General features: G+C 40.8%; 1 protein-coding gene across 3 annotated transcripts in view; it reads left to right on the top strand.

Annotated features, from left to right (window-relative positions):
- The window catches only part of DUSP16 (dual specificity phosphatase 16), a 61778-nt gene that overhangs the window by 38079 nt on the left and 8218 nt on the right, over positions 1–15481 (top strand). For all 3 annotated transcript variants that reach the window (XM_027702486.1, XM_027702485.1, XM_027702487.1), the window contains one exon: positions 11220–11383. In XM_027702486.1, the coding sequence (XP_027558287.1) occupies positions 11220–11383 (164 nt within the window). The remainder of the gene's footprint in view (positions 1–11219; positions 11384–15481) is intronic.

Genomic DNA, 15481 nt, shown 5'->3' with positions numbered 1-15481 from the left:
TGAAATGTGGGTACTGAAAGCTCAGTCCCACTCCCATCATGACATCTACTCATCTGAGTTAAATAAGATTTAAACACAGGGATGTTGCTTGATTCCTTCTCTTTCCATATGTTAAGGATTGGATTGCCTTGCATGGAGTCCTTTTCCTAGCTAATAGTGGTTTTATGATTTTTCTGCTTACTCTGCAGAAACAGTTGAGAGACTACTGATTCTTGCTTGAATGATCATTGTTAAGGCAGTAAACATCAAGAGTCTTGCTTAAATTCTGTTCCACTATGCAAGTGGAAATCATTCACATTCTACTTTCCTTAAAAACTTGCTCTTCCCTGCTTTTAACCTGGCTTAGTCCTACTCATGCAAACACTGGTGTCTTCGTGATGGTTACCTTTCAAATGCTGCTGGTGAACAAGATGAAACACAGCTTTTTATTTTGTGTTGATTTTTTTAAACTTTTTTTTCTTGTACAGGAGGCTTTCTGAAAAAAAAACAGAAGTGCCTCCTTTTCTGTATTTACAAACTGTCATTAAAAATTGTGGTAGCCTAACACTGAAACACTGCACTGGCTCTGAACTGAAACCATGGGCAAGAATTATTGTACTCAGGTGGATGTGGAGCAATGGTAAATGTCCAGGAAAGACTAGCTAAACTTCAAAGTATTGTAATGCAGGATCATAGAAACAGTTTTTACTGAATTCTCTAAGAATTTTTCAGTGCTGCAAGACCAGAGTGTGTTTTGCCAGGGAACAATGAAGGACTTATTTTTCTGTCAGCCACTAAATTGCCACTTGGAGGTACCACAGTACCCAACACCACTGAGAACAACTAATAGGGAAAACTTTTGTAATGTACCAGATTATGAAGTGTATGGGCAGAAGGGCAGTTAAAGATACTGGAGGCCTTTTGTGAGCTTCTAAAATTGCCTTTACAGTTTTACACCAGTCCTCTCCAGTGCCTGTACACTGAGGTGTAGATTTGTATGTGATTATATTCTGTTGGAGCCATGCCTCTCATTAAATAGGATCCACCTGATCTAGGTGTAATCAGGGCTGTGTATACTTAAATCTCTCTGCAGAAAACTTGCTTCATGGCTGGAGATGGAGCTGCTGTCCTTCAGTTAGAAGACAGCTATTTTGAAAAGGGTTCCATGAAATTCTGCGTGCTACTTACTTCACAGGTTATCTGTATAATTCAGAGAATTACCAGTGGAGAATTACAGATTTTGTAGGTGCCCAGGATGAAGCCCTGCATCTGAACTTTCAGAACCACTGAGCTCTGTATTGCCTCTCTCTCAAAACCATGGTGGGACTGTCAGTCCTGTCACCGTGTGAATCGAGGCCCAGGTGGGGAATTGCCCACTAATCTCTTCCAACCCTTCTGCCTGTGAAAAGTATGAAAACCATAATGTGATTCAGTGGATTCTCCTTTCAGGAGAGCTGTCTGATAAACTCCTGCAGAGCAGAAAGCTACTTTAATAAGGAGAAATAGATAAATTATTACTTTTCTATTCAGTGACATGTGCAGTGGACAGTCCTAAGCAGAAAGAGCAAACAGAGTGAGTTCAGTGAGGCTGGACATAGATCCTGGAAACAAAATAGTGAGTTATGAGCCAGGGACTGTGGCAAAAGGTATGCTTTTGCTGAAACTTCCCAAATCATTGTCTCCTCCTGACCTGTCCCTCACCTAACAGAGTGTGTGTACAAAATGGAAGACTTGCATGAAGGATACAAGGAGAAGGAAGCAAGTCTGGAACTCTCTTGCAGTCTTCTTTATCCTGGCTTTTTTTTTTAGACATATTTGAAATTGGAAGCCCATTTAAAGAAATTTGAGTATAAAAATGCTAGTATCTCTAGGGTACATTTGCCATTGTGCTGCCTCTACTTGCCTAAAGCAAAGCTGAATAAGAAAAGCCCAGTGCTCTCTCTCCCTGCTTCATCCCCAGAAAAACCATTCCTTGTGGCAGAGGAGCAGGAAATCTTAAGAATATTCTCTTGCAGGTAGAGCTGATCATTTCTACGTCCTGAAGTGACCAGGGCCAGGAGACTGAGCTTCATTCCCAACTTCTGCAGTCCCATACATCGGTTAAGAGGGTGCCATGTGGTTCAGACTGAAAGACAGCATGAGCTTTGTGCTGTCTGACACATCCTGACACCTTTTAACATTTGGATTTGGAGCTTAATAACTTTTGGGTTTGACTGACTGAAGTTCTGAGTGTTTTCCCTATGTGTAAGTCTTTGCAGAGTACCCCGAGGAGAAGAGCACACATTCAAATGGTGGCCATCCATTAAAATAATGAGGTTATCTGTAAATTGAAATAACTATAGCAAGAATGAGCTGTTGAATATCCTGCCAGTGTTTAGAGGAGGAGAGGTAGTTGCACAATGATGCCAGCTTTCCTGATGTTCTGACTGGTTGTTTCCATTAGAACAAACCTCTATTGGAAGAGGTAAAGGTCTTGCTGAAGGAACACAGTATTCCCCAAGTGGTCCCAAAACCCATGGAATACAGCCATTGTTGATGGGGAAGAGTGAGAGAGGAGATTAGCTCTGAATCACCCTCTTCAAAAGTCTCCCTCTCAATCAATTTTTAATGAGAGCACAGAAAAACTAGTACCCTTGGCTACAGCCAGTCCTCTGAGAATATCCTCCCACCCTGTGTACTTAAAATTCAGTTTTCAGTGTTCATTTAGTGCCATGATTGTTTTAAGCACTTGAAGAATGGGAGTAGGGTTTATTACTTTCATATGTGTATCCACTTGCTGTCTTTTGAGAGAGAGAGCAAGGTTTGACTAGAGTAGAGCTCTCATAACATTTCTCAAGCCCAAGAATAACTTGTTAAGTTTGCTTTTGTTTTGGATACCTCTGGATGCTTGTGAAACTTAATTGACTGAAATTATGGTGCAGGGTTGGTTGTTTGTTTTTTTTTTTTCTTTAAAGGCAGAAAGGGCAAGTGTGGGTGTCCAATGTGCCCTTTTTACTTCCCGTGCCACTTGGCATGTGCCACTTGGGTGGGAGGGGAAGCTTGACCCCATTCTCACACCCTCCTCCTCCCCCACCTTATTTGCTTAACCTGCCTGTTAACCTCCTCTTAGCAAAGGCAGAAACCCTCCAAGGCAAAGGGCTTCCCTTGCTACTGTGCTTGTAAAACACCTGGCATAACGGGGCTGCTTTCTGAGTGTCACCAGAATAAAAACACCACTGGCTTTCTTTCCCAAACTGTGAAACCTTGGATGCTGTGGAAGGGCTCCCGGTGGCTGAGGAGCGGGGATGGGATGGCAGCTCTTCCGACTGGGCTCCCCAGCCCGAGCTTATGTAATGGAAAATGGCACAATTCCCTGGAATGCGGGAGTTGGAATGGCCCGTGGAGGTCTGCAGCTCGTTTAGACAGAGTGGAAACATCGTAGATTCATAAAACTTATGAGTCAGAAAGTTTACAACTTTCTTAGGGCAAGGAAAAAAAAATCTGTACTGCAGCTTTTAGATAAACAGTTTAATGTCTGATGGGAATGTGACTGGGAAAGTGCTGTTAAGTCACAGCATTAGGATCCTCTGAGGCAAAGTAAATGTAAAAGTCAGGGGCTTGTATATTTTGTCTTTGCTATAGTGCTGTTTGATTTTTTAAATTTTTTTTTAGTGTAGTTTTCAGTAATGTTACCTTACCTGCCTGGCACTAACCAGTATTTACAGTAACAAATTCTAAATTGCTGTTAGGAGAAGAGAAAAAAAAGCAAAAAAGCTAAACATGAGTTATTCCGCTGCATACCTTTGGTGAAGGTATGAATGTGAAGACATTTGGTGAGGCTTACTTAAAATTATAAGTCCTAAATATTATGTTTTAGAGGTAGTCGCAAAATTTCCTGCTTTTTTTATTGTTCTTTTTCCCTTAAAAAGGAAAGTTAAATGCAAAAAAAAGGTAGCAATATTCCTTTAAAAAGGGATAGCAATATAATATTTATTAGTATGTGGTTATATAAAATTGTGAATAATTAGTGCCCTTAATGAAGAAGCAAATTCTGGATTTAACAAAGGTGGAATGTTAAATCTTCAAGCTTCAGTGTCTCCTTCTTGTAATGCTGTACATGCATGTAGTCTTTGTTTTTCTGACTTATCACTTGGGTCTTAGATCTTCTCCACTCCCAACTTTATAGTAATTGTGTTTGATGCTGAATTAACACTGATGTACTGTCAGACATTTAGGTCTTGTGGAAAAAGGAAGGAAGTAGCTTCTAGTATGTTTTCAAGAATTCATTGAAGAAAACCAATTCCTCCCTTTAGCTTTTTCAGGATGGTCAGAATCCAAAGCAGGGGAAAAAGGAGCAGTATCTGATTTGAATGGCACTTCAGAAAAATGCCAAAGTTTGCTCTGTTATCAGTGTACATTGTCTGTGATCTTTTCCAGCAGACTCCATGACCTGTTCATGGGCCTGTCCAACAGACACATTCCCTGTCTTTTACATCTCCATCAGGAGCATAAGACAGATCTTTCTGTGCATCCTGCATGAGGCACATGAAGCTGCAGGGCCAGCTGGGTGTGCAGGGATGTTGTATTAAACACTTCATAGGCTTTTCTGGAAGTTTTAGGGAAGCCAAGCTCTTAGGAGTTGCCATGTAGTCTGTCTGTCTGTTGTCACCCACGAAAGTTGTTTTAAAAGCTTGTTGGTCAGCTTCAGTAAGGTTTGACAAAAGGAGTAATTAAATGAAAAGAATAATGGAATTCTTGTAAGCAGTATGGAAATTAGCACCGGTACAGTACAGAGCCTCAAATTAGTGCCTGTCCCTGAAAAGTGGTTTTGGGTTAAGCTGAGCTGGTAGTGGATTTGCTGGTGTGACCGAGCAGCAGTGCTGCATGGGCCCCAGCAGCACAAAAAGGGCCCTTGGGAGCTCAGGATGCAATAACTCCCAATGATCTGCTGTGAGATGGGCATTGGTGGCAAGTGGGATCCTTTGGTTCTGCAGCTCTTCGTATTACTGGGTTGAGAAACACGTTTGCATAGTGTGAAAGTGGAAAGCTGCTCTTCTGGTGTTTAGAATTGGTCTCTATTAGCTGGACAAGGTGGCAGAGACCTTCCTCCTGATTACCCACATTACCCACCTCTTCTCCAATCTTTTGAGAAGAATCTTTTCTGAATCTTTTCTCCCCTCTGTCTTGGCTGTGCTGCCAGGCTCTGGGTGGCAAGAGCACTTGCTGGGGCTCTCTGTCCAGCTCTAGCTGACAACACAGGAAGTGATGTGAACTTTCTCACCTTTCTTTAATTCCAAGTTAGGTTTCATGACTGCACTTACAAAGAAACAGTAGGAAATCCTCACAGAAGAAATGCAGTGTAAGCCTTGTTTTTAAGTTTTTACCTGTTAGAATTTGTATATGCATGGAGCTTTCATCTCTGTAGGGGGTTGTTTCCATACTTGGACAGTTGTATAGAAAAAGCAAGTTATACCTAATGCTAAGGTCCCCTACTTTCGTGTTTCCCTTTCCCTGCAGAGTTACAGGCACCTCAGCTTTTGCTTTTCAATTTCACACCCAAACTTAATCCACCTTATCTCTGAAGTGTAGTCACGTCTCTGTTACTTTGTGTTTTGTCAGTATGCACATGCCTGATTAGCAAGAGCAGCTATCTCTAGATGATTAAGATAAAACTTCTGGTTCAGATCTCTGGAAAGATGTGAGGATAAAAAAGAATTACGGAATTGGCTTTTTCAGCAGTAATTTACTGAGCAACTATAAAGAGAGAGAAGGATTGCCTCCTGATTGATTGATTAAAGGGGTTTTTTTCCCCCCTACATGTTAGAAATACATGTAAATTGAGACATAGGATGGATGTATGAGGGAACATCTGTGCTCTGTTCAACATGCATGCAGGAAAGGCTGAACACTGAGGGTGAGTGGGTGATGTGACTGAAGCAGGCCTGTTTGGCTGACAGAACCATCCATAATTACAGCCAGCCAGCAGCCTGGTTACTGCACTGTGTCATGTAAGCATTAGTGAGCTGCTCCAGGTGAACTTTGAAAGCTGGTAGGAGGAGAAGGTGGCATTCTCCACTCTCTCCAGAACCCTGCAGAAAAGAAGGGTGTTTGGGAGAGGTGTGGGGGGCAGGAGAGCAAAGGGGGTGCTGGGCTGGTGAATGACCAAAGTGTGCAGGGTAGCTGGAGGTCTCAGTGTGCTCAAGGACAGATGAAATTTTGCTGGACCAGCTATGATATCCTAAAGTCAAAGCTGCATAACCTGGGACTGTATGAGGAAGGGATGTGTGTTGATGTGAATGAAGAACAATGAACAGTGGAAGAGCATTTTGAAAACTGATTTTTTAGTAATTGGTGTTTCTGCTTAACTTTTTTTGCTCTTCCCCAGGCCAAATCAGTAATTAATATGTTTCCTGCAAATTTGCCTTGTCTAATTTTGGTCACATCTCTGAATGGTTTGACATCCTGTTGAAGGAAATATAAAGACAGGTAGGAGGAGGAGAAGTCAGCATAACATGGAATGGACATAAGAAACACCCACCTGTCCTGTTATGGTGTTGTTCAACTAGAAATGTTTTATTAAGTATTGGATAAAACCAATGAAATTACCTGCACTTCACAACTTTGTACTAAGTGTTCAAATCAAGACCTTAGGGCTTAACTGACCTTTCCTTTGCAAACCTCCACAGTGGTTTACAGAGCTGCAACTGCAGGATGGTGACTGGCAGCACTGGGGAATGTTCCTGGGCTGTTCCCACAGAACCAGAACTGAAATGAGCTGATGTAAATCCTTGTGCTTCTCAGTAGTTACTCCTCTGTATTAATTTAGGATTTGTGTTGAGGGGTACTTAAACTAAGTAGTCAAAAGGATCTGGATGAATTACGTTCGCTCAATTAAAGGAAACTCATCCCAAATCAATAATATTTCTCTATCATTTGTTGCCACCTGATCCCATAGCCTTCCCCTCGTCTCTTCCTGTGTCTGGCAGAGTTAATTGGGAGTTCTGTTTGTACGAGGATTTTATGTGGTGAATCTGTAAGAAAGAACAATTTTTACTGTGGAATTTTGCTGCAACCTTTTCATCCCTTCTGAGTTTGGCTCTGATTTGTTTTCTGAGTTGGCTGAGAAGGGAACTGAAGCTTCTGATACCAGGATTCCCTTAAAGGTCATACCTTAATGATCACAGTTGTAGTTAGGGAAGTGGTGGAGTCTTGATCAAAGGAAAGTCTGTAGTCCCCACTTTGCAGAGCCATAGCAACAGGGCAATCAAGTCGTTAACGGGATCCTGCCAAATTTCTGCTAATAGATGTGGAGGCTTGGTAAGCAAGAAACTCAGGCCTTGCTGTGAACTGGGATGTTTTGGGTTGTCTGTCACAGAAAAACCACTGACAGCTTTTGGCACCTTGACGTGGTTTTGTAGAAACATCCTGTTGCACGTCAAGGGAGATGTTTCAGCTCAGCTTAATCATCCAGGGTACAGAAAACCTGTATGGTTCATAGCTATTTAAGAGAGAGTATTTTGGAGGTATTTGTCAGTCATCTATTTTCAGGGCCCAGTTATATTTATCAAATAATTCAGTGAAACTCTGTTAACCCAGTAGCTCTGTTACTGATCTGTAGATTTATTCCCACCTCCCCCATAATTTCAACATCCTCTTGCAATTGATTATTACTCACATGAGGCTGGAGTAGTGGTGGGAGAAAGGGTGTTATTTAGAAGCTGGCTCGAGAAGTAAAGTGTATTTTCTATAATTAAAACAAACTGCACAGTGCTGCCAATGGCCCTATTCCAACTGAGGTAGGTAAGGAGATTTAAAGAAAAAAATTTGCCTTGTTAAAATGTTATTCTCAAATCATGGAATTTGAAACAAAACCCATCACATCTTTTTTTTTTAAGGCTCAACTTTCTGTTCTGCATTCCTACCTGTAGACTGAATTAATTTTCCAAGTGTTCAAGGTTTATTTTGAAGACAATCTGCTTCATTTAGAGCAGAAGTGTACAGGTAGTCTGAGCGCTTAGAGCACTTTTCTTGTAAGAGGCTCCTCATGTAGACTGTGTGTAGACTTGAGCTTTGGGGACTCATGGGAGCCATAATCTGTGTTAGGAAAAAAGAGACATTAAAAATAAATACCTTTTCTCTACACATATTTCTTTTAATACATCTCCCTTTATATTTTTAAAAATAGATATATTTTGTAAGTTAGTGCAAGCAAACAGTGATGTGTGCAGTTCCTTAGAACAGAACTCATAATGCCATGACAGTTCAGTGGTCATACATGTGGATGCTGTTGTTCCAGACCCCTGATACTATGTTTGTTGTACTTAAAGAGATTGGTAGTTTAGCAGGATGCATATTCAAGTGTGTTTTGTTGGTGCAGGTTTTGTTTGCTTGTGGTTTTTTAAAGCAATTCTTCCACATTCGCTGACCTGGAACGTATTTTTCCTACTGGGAGTGCCGTAAATCAAAGCCAGATTTATTAAAAAACTACTTCCTTTTTGAAAACCATAGAAGATGGCAGGGAAGATAGCTTAATATTTGAAACAAATCACCAATTTCATGCTTTTTCAAATCGGGTCACTACAGAAGGTTAAGATATATTCAAAGGAAAGGAGGGTTCACTTGTGAGCACAGTAAAGGTAGGTAATGTAATGCCAAACTTAACTGATTTGAGAGCTTTGTGATTATAATTCATGTTGTAAAGATACTGAAGCAACATGTTCCTAGGGAAGCACAAGTAGGAAAGAAGAAACATGACTCTGAAAGGATGAATGCCCTAGAGGAAGTGTTGAAGAATCCAATCTTGAATCGCATGAATTTGCCTTGACAGAGCCCTGGAATAAAAATAAAATAAAAAATTGCTCCTTACACTTATGATGACAGAGCATGGGGTTTCATCTCTCAGAATCTCGGGTGTTTTGCACATTAGCTTCTTGCTTAATTTCTTGTCACAGGTTTCACACAGAAGTGAGACCAATCTGTAGGCAGTTGGGAAGAAACCTTTATTGTTGAACTTTTCTTCTGCAAAGAAAGCACAGACATAAAATCCTTGCTTATGTAGCTTCTTTGTAAGGACTACTCTATTTTCAGCTGTGGGGGTGAGAGGATCCAGAAAGCAGCCAACAATGTTCCCAAGAAATAAAGAATAAGCAAATGAAACCAAAGGCCAATAGTTGATTTCCCCTTCTTCCCCACCCTGTCAAAGAACTGCTTAAATTTAATCCAAGGGGCATATACTGCCTATAAATTAAAACAATGCTTCCTGTAACAGAGGGGAAAACATTGTGCTGTACAGAAGAAAATTTAGAAAGTATGCCAGAGAATTATTTTGCAAACTCTTCCTGTCATTCAGTGGACACATTGAACAAGCAGGGTCTGTGCTGCCTGAACAGGGAAGTTGTAAAGCAAGAAGGAGGAATCCCAGGTAATAGAATAGAAAATGTCAGAGCCAAACCTTTGCTGTGTCTCTAGCTTTGGTCCTTTAGTTTGGAGCTATGGCTCTGTGATGGGCAGTGCCTTAGCTTGTCTAACAAAATAGACAAGTTATTTATTTGTTTGTTTGTTTGTTTGACTGAGCAGGAATTGGTGTTCATAAGTTGTTTGCTCTGAAATCTGATTGCTGGCTTTTTTTGTTTCATATAAAATGGGCACACACTTGGCTATTACCTTGGTGTTTCTATATTGACTAATGATACAGATTTTAAAATCTAAACAATAGGCATAATACAGGCAATGGTAATGCAAGCCCTGACAAAATTATGTTATTCCTGAATAATTTTAATTCATTTCTTCAAACTGTATTAATAGTGAACATAACATTTGGCAGATTCAGCACGTTAATACTTCCAATTCCTTGATGACAAAAAGATGCCTCATTCTGAACAGCTTATAATTACTCTTCCTGCAGTTAAAACTCTGCTCATCTCTAATGGTGTGGAAGTAGCTGGGGTTTTTCACTGTGGTTTGCAACTTTCACCCTTATTGGCTGACTGTTAAATGGTGAAAACAGCCAAGAAAAGCCTGTAACATACTGATTTAGGCAGCTGCCTTAGGTTCTTCTTCATACTAGTTTATGAAGGTGAAGTATGAGAATGAGCTGAGCCTGAGGTTTAGTGAGGCTTGGTAAAAGCTAGCTAGCTTTTGTGAAGATGTGTCAAAGTGTAAGTTCTTTGCTGAAGGTTTCATTGGGGTTTTTTTTATAACTGTGGGTAAGGCCAGTTTGACGACAGCTGGTAGCACAGATGTGTGATGCAGCCCTTGTGAATGGGGTGGAAGCCAGGAACTAGCCAAGCAAGAAAAAGGAATGGAGCTTGAGTCTAGAACAGTCTCAGCCTCATGTTTTATTCCCTTCATGCTTCATAGCAGCTGTGCCATGCTGATGGTGAAACAGCCAAGGAGCATTTTTGGTGGCCACGAGGATTTTAGGTGGATTTAAATGTGTTATCAGTCACTCCACCCTGGTTTTCCTGAGTGGTTTAATGCAGTGGTGGGAAATGGTAATGAAAATGTTTGGAGCCATATTTACAGGTAGGGCCTATCAACTGGTGCACATAAAGAACCAGCAAGCATTAAAGGGAGTAGAGGCTCCTGGTGGTCTGCTGGGGGAGTCCATGGCTTGGTGAAACCTTCCCCTGTAGTCCCCTCTCTGCTTCATGTCCCCCACTTGAGGTGGAGAAACCTTGGCTTGGCGTGGCTTTGAAAGCTGAAACTTCTTCCAGTGTGCTGAATGAAAGATGTTAATTATGGAGCAGCACACAAAACAGTGATGTGGGATTTTAAAAGCTAACATTAATAAATGCGTATTGACGCTTTCACTAAATTGAGTAAACATGACTTTTTCATAATGAACTCTCAGTACAAACCTAATACAGAAGAAGGAAGTGTTCAGAAAAACAGCTTGCTGGGGTGGAGACTAAAAGATGTGCATGCTTTGGGTATGGTGGGTGCTGTGGCTGTTTTTCCAAGTCTCATTTCCACATTGTTAAGGATGGGGGGAGGAGGCATCAAAAACTTCTAAGGAATGGAGGTAGAGAGAAATTCTTGGCAGAGTGGGAATATGTAGCAATGCCTTGGGGGCTGCTGAATGGTTCCACAGTCATGGTGGGTCTGGAAGAGGCACAGTTACAGTTTCTCTTCAGGGCTTTTCTGCTGGCCCTCAGTGCCTCCCCATCTCCTACAACAAATTGCTGCTTTCCAAGAACTGGTACGAGCACCAGTGGCTGCACCACGACATGTGAACTGAATACATACGCTTCCTCTCACAGGTGGATTTGCCGAGTTCTCCAGCTCTTTTCCTGGTCTCTGTGAAGGAAAATCCACGCTCATCCCTACTTGCATTTCTCAGCCTTGCCTACCTGTTTCCAACATTGGCCCGACTAGAATACTGCCTCATCTCTATCTTGGGTGCCAGCGAGATGTCCTCAACAAGGTGAGTTATTCTGGGTGCCATGGGGTTTACCTGGATGAGTACATGAGCTCCATGTATCTTTATCCATGCTTCTGTCATAGCTGTGAAACAGCTGAAGTAGGTGCAGATAAGAGCTGCCTGCATAAGCCATGGAAAGCTGTGTGAGAACTGATGATCCACCGGGCCATGTAATTCATCTACGTGCCATGTAATATAAAACCTGCTCTTCTTCTTCCTCCTTTGTCTCAGAGAAGATGATGTGGTGCTTTCCTCAGTAACCCATCAACCAACAGCAAACTATCATATCTGCCATTACAGCAGATGTACTTTCCTGTCTACAGCTCTGACTGGTTTGTTTTGGCAGGTCTCAGATGTTAACAGTTACATTTAATGGTAGGACAAAGGAAGGTTGTCTGTTTTTTAGCATTTCCTTCAAGTGCTAGAAAAAATAGCCTTTAAATACCATGAATTGTGTAATAAGGGACTACTGCAAACAAATCTTTGTACATTGACTGAAATGTTCAGACCTGGACAATCAGTGGGGTTGTTTAAAATGAGCTTTTATGGTAGCACTGCAGTAAGAAACTTCTCCTGTTTCTAAGTACCTGTACATTTAGTAATTTCTGCTCCTGAAGAATAGCCCAGAATATTTTTGTGTATTTAAAATGGTCAGCAAAGTCATCAAATATATCACTTGTAGGATGCTGGACTATCAGATGTTTAAAAGAGCTTGTCTCAAATTGCTGTAGGTCTATGTTCCACAGATATTTGCTTCCATGAGGAGATCAACTCATGTTGCTTCCAGTCTGAATCTTGGGTCCCTTCACAAAAGAATTTTTATGACTTCTGCTGCATGTGCCCTCTTGCCTCCCATATTATCTGACAGTCCTGTTCAATCTCCAACAGCCTTCATAAGCTGGCATTAAATCCATGGATAGGGGAGAGGGAAGGGGTGCTTCCCCCTGCCACATTGCCTTAATTATGTGCCAGGCTTTTGTGTATGGTTTGGTATCCGTGTACAAAGCTTAAGCCAGGAACTGTCCTACACAGTCCTGTAACTGGATCACATTCATGTACTTTGACCATTGTATTTTTCACTGTTTTCTTCTACTTTCATTCCATTCCAATCTGGCCATTGATAGGCTATTTTTAGTTATTTTAAGGGCATTTTTGAAACCAAGTAATCATGTAGAAGGTAATTCTGCTTTAATAGTGAGGACAGAAATGGAGGATGGTCAGAAGTCATTGCATCTGCTTTGTCCTTTAAAATCTTCCTTGTCTTTACTGCCAGGTAGGGAGTCAGCAATTCAAACTTGATTCACTTATGATGGATGTCAAAGCAGCTTATTGCTATTCCTGCCACAAAAGTAATTTGTGGTCTCCAGACAAAAGACAGCAGGAACTAAGTAATTAAAAGAAAAAAAAAATTCTTTGCTTTCAATTGTAGGGTATTAGAAAGATGCTTTTATGCTTCCTCTTCCTATTCCAGTTGTTCCTTCCTCACCTTCAAGCAGTGACAACAGGGAGTGAGCTGGTTTGGAGCCAGTATTTCAACTTAGTGATCTGAAACAAATAATCATTTCACAGAGGTTGATGCTGAAGAGCTTGGGATGCTGGAAGGGGAAGAAGGGGAAAGATGCTTTTATGCCTTATTCTAAGGCAGGGTGGGGAGGGAGGGAACAACTTGTTCTCTTCCGGGGCCAGGGATGTGTTACTTTGTTTGGGATGTGACTGGAACTCTAGTGGTGTGACCCCTAAGTGGTGCATAATCCCAGGGGGTTGAAAGAGGCTGTTCCTTTTTCTTGCAGCAAATTGGTGCCTACGAATAAGTGTTGGGCACAGGCATGGTATGTGTGCCTCTCTAGGAATGGAATCCAGGTGGTAGCAGTGGTCAGAACTTTCATTATAGGGCTGGAGGAGGCTAAAAACCTCAACTACTGCTGGTGAGCCCTGAGTGTGGCAGAGCTGGCTGCAGCTCAGCCCTGGGGGTGGCTCTCTTCTCCCTTAATCTACAGTCTTGATAATTGCCGTGTGTGTTGAAGGAAGTCCTGCAGCTGCAGGTACTTTAGAATTAATGTAAGAGCCCCAGGAGTTGGTTGGATTGGTACTTCTTCACATACTCTTGGGAATGAAAATCAAAGATTACTGTGTTTCCCATTTGGTGTGGAGAATGACAAAAATGACAGCATACCACCTACAGAAAGTTCAGGAAGTTCTTACTGCCTGGTGTCATCCTTGACAGCCCATCTTTTGGAAGTTCTTCCATTGGCAACTAAAACACCTCTTAGATTTCTTATTCATTTTTAGGGCAAATACACATCTTACGATTTCAGATCTATTTATTTTTTGTATCTTTTTCCTCTTACTTTGAACAAACACGGGAGATGCTTTGTTCTGGGCAGGTCACTTGTTCACTGCACTGAAGAAGATTTTAGTGTTGGTGGTTTATCCCACCTCTTCAGTGTACATGGTTGCCTCTGGAAAATGCAAAATAGCTTCCATCTTTAATATTGGAAAATATTAATCAGCTGTGGAAACAAATTACAATTTCTACCTCACAGAGTCCACGTGATGTTTTCCCAAATGTCGGCAACTCCCAGTTTCCCGGATTTAATCAGTTTCTTGATTTAACTGGAAGTGGTAGCGAGACATTGGCACGTTAGGAACACAAATAATGGATCTCTGCTGCTCTTCCTTCAACGTGCTTTGCTTCTGGGGAAGCCTGTATCCTATACAAGGATATTGGGCAGAGCAAGAAGGATGACTCGTGCTATATTGGTTGCCCAGAAATACCTGGTAAGAAAGCTGGGGAGTAAAGAACATTCAAAAGTGGAGGGCCAGAAACAAAAAAATAGGGGTAATTAGCAAAGTTCTGTCTTTGTTAAGACAGTCAAGGAGCTGGGAAGTGGTTAAGTTTGCATGCCCTGGTTTAATGGCCTTGCAGGAGGTACCTGGGACAAGAAGCCAACTTTCTGTTAAGATTAAAATAGCTGTTTTCTACTCAGGTCCAGATTTAAAAAAAAAAAAAAAACAAAACAAATTGCTGAAAAATTCTAGTAAGATTTCCAAAACTATTAAGATGTAGTTGTACACACTGACCTCATTTTTGCCTTGAAATGCTGTCTCTGAGTTCTCATGATTCCTTCTGTTCACCAGACGTACTGATTTTTCTAAAATTAAATTGTCTCAAAAATATCTGCAAAAAGAACTCTTAATCTGCATTAGTAATTTGACCTGATGATTTAAAGATTTTGATATTTTATCAAGATGAGCCTCCCTTTTTAGGAGCTTTATAAGCTTATCTCTGAGTGAATGGCTAGAAGGACTGTCTGTATTCATGATCTTTTAAAATACTAAAGCTACTTGCCATTAATACCTCTGCTAATAATGCTTTATTTAGGAAAGACATGCAAACAGAAATGCTTTCTTTGTGTCCTTCAGCAGAACTAATGATTAATTCAGGAAAGTCTTAGGATAATTTTTATATTTTTTACAGATTTCTTTCTAAATTTGTAAGTCTGAAAATGTACATAATATTTTTTGCGGTGTTGCAATACTAAAAACCTCATAAAAGTTCTAAGAGAAAAGTTTGTTTCAGTTTTGGGTCTCAGTGTGATACATTGTGGTTATCTCTGTGGCATTGCAAGAGGGTAGTGATATTCATTGCTCTTTGTGAAAGAGAGGGAGACTAAATTCTAACCTAGACAGCAGTGATAGTGTCCTTTCTGAAAGTTAGTATAACAGAAAAAAAAAATCTGTATTGGGGTTATGGGCCAGAACAAGCCTCCTACTTACACCTCAAGGTTTTTACCAGCATTTAAACTGTAAAACTTTCTGCTTTCCTGCTTACATAACTATTCTCTTTCTTTTCTTCCAGACCTGGATTTTATTTCCTGGAACAAAATAACATTTTAGGGTGCTATTAATTTTCAGATTAAACAAGTCATAAAATGTAAATAAGCTTACAAAAGAGCATTTACCTTCTTTTCACAAAGTTGTTAGTATTAGGATTTCTGGATCTTCCTCCCATCATAATTCACTTCTTCCTCTTGGGTGCCTTACAATGAAGGCACTGTTATGGTTATTATACTGGAGCAGGTTGCACAGGGAATGATTGAT

The sequence above is a fragment of the Neopelma chrysocephalum genome, unplaced genomic scaffold (assembly GCF_003984885.1).
Source record: "Neopelma chrysocephalum unplaced genomic scaffold, ASM398488v2 Primary Assembly neopelma1_188, whole genome shotgun sequence".
Taxonomy (NCBI): domain Eukaryota; kingdom Metazoa; phylum Chordata; class Aves; order Passeriformes; family Pipridae; genus Neopelma; species Neopelma chrysocephalum.
This window is presented reverse-complemented; position numbering and strand designations above follow the sequence as displayed.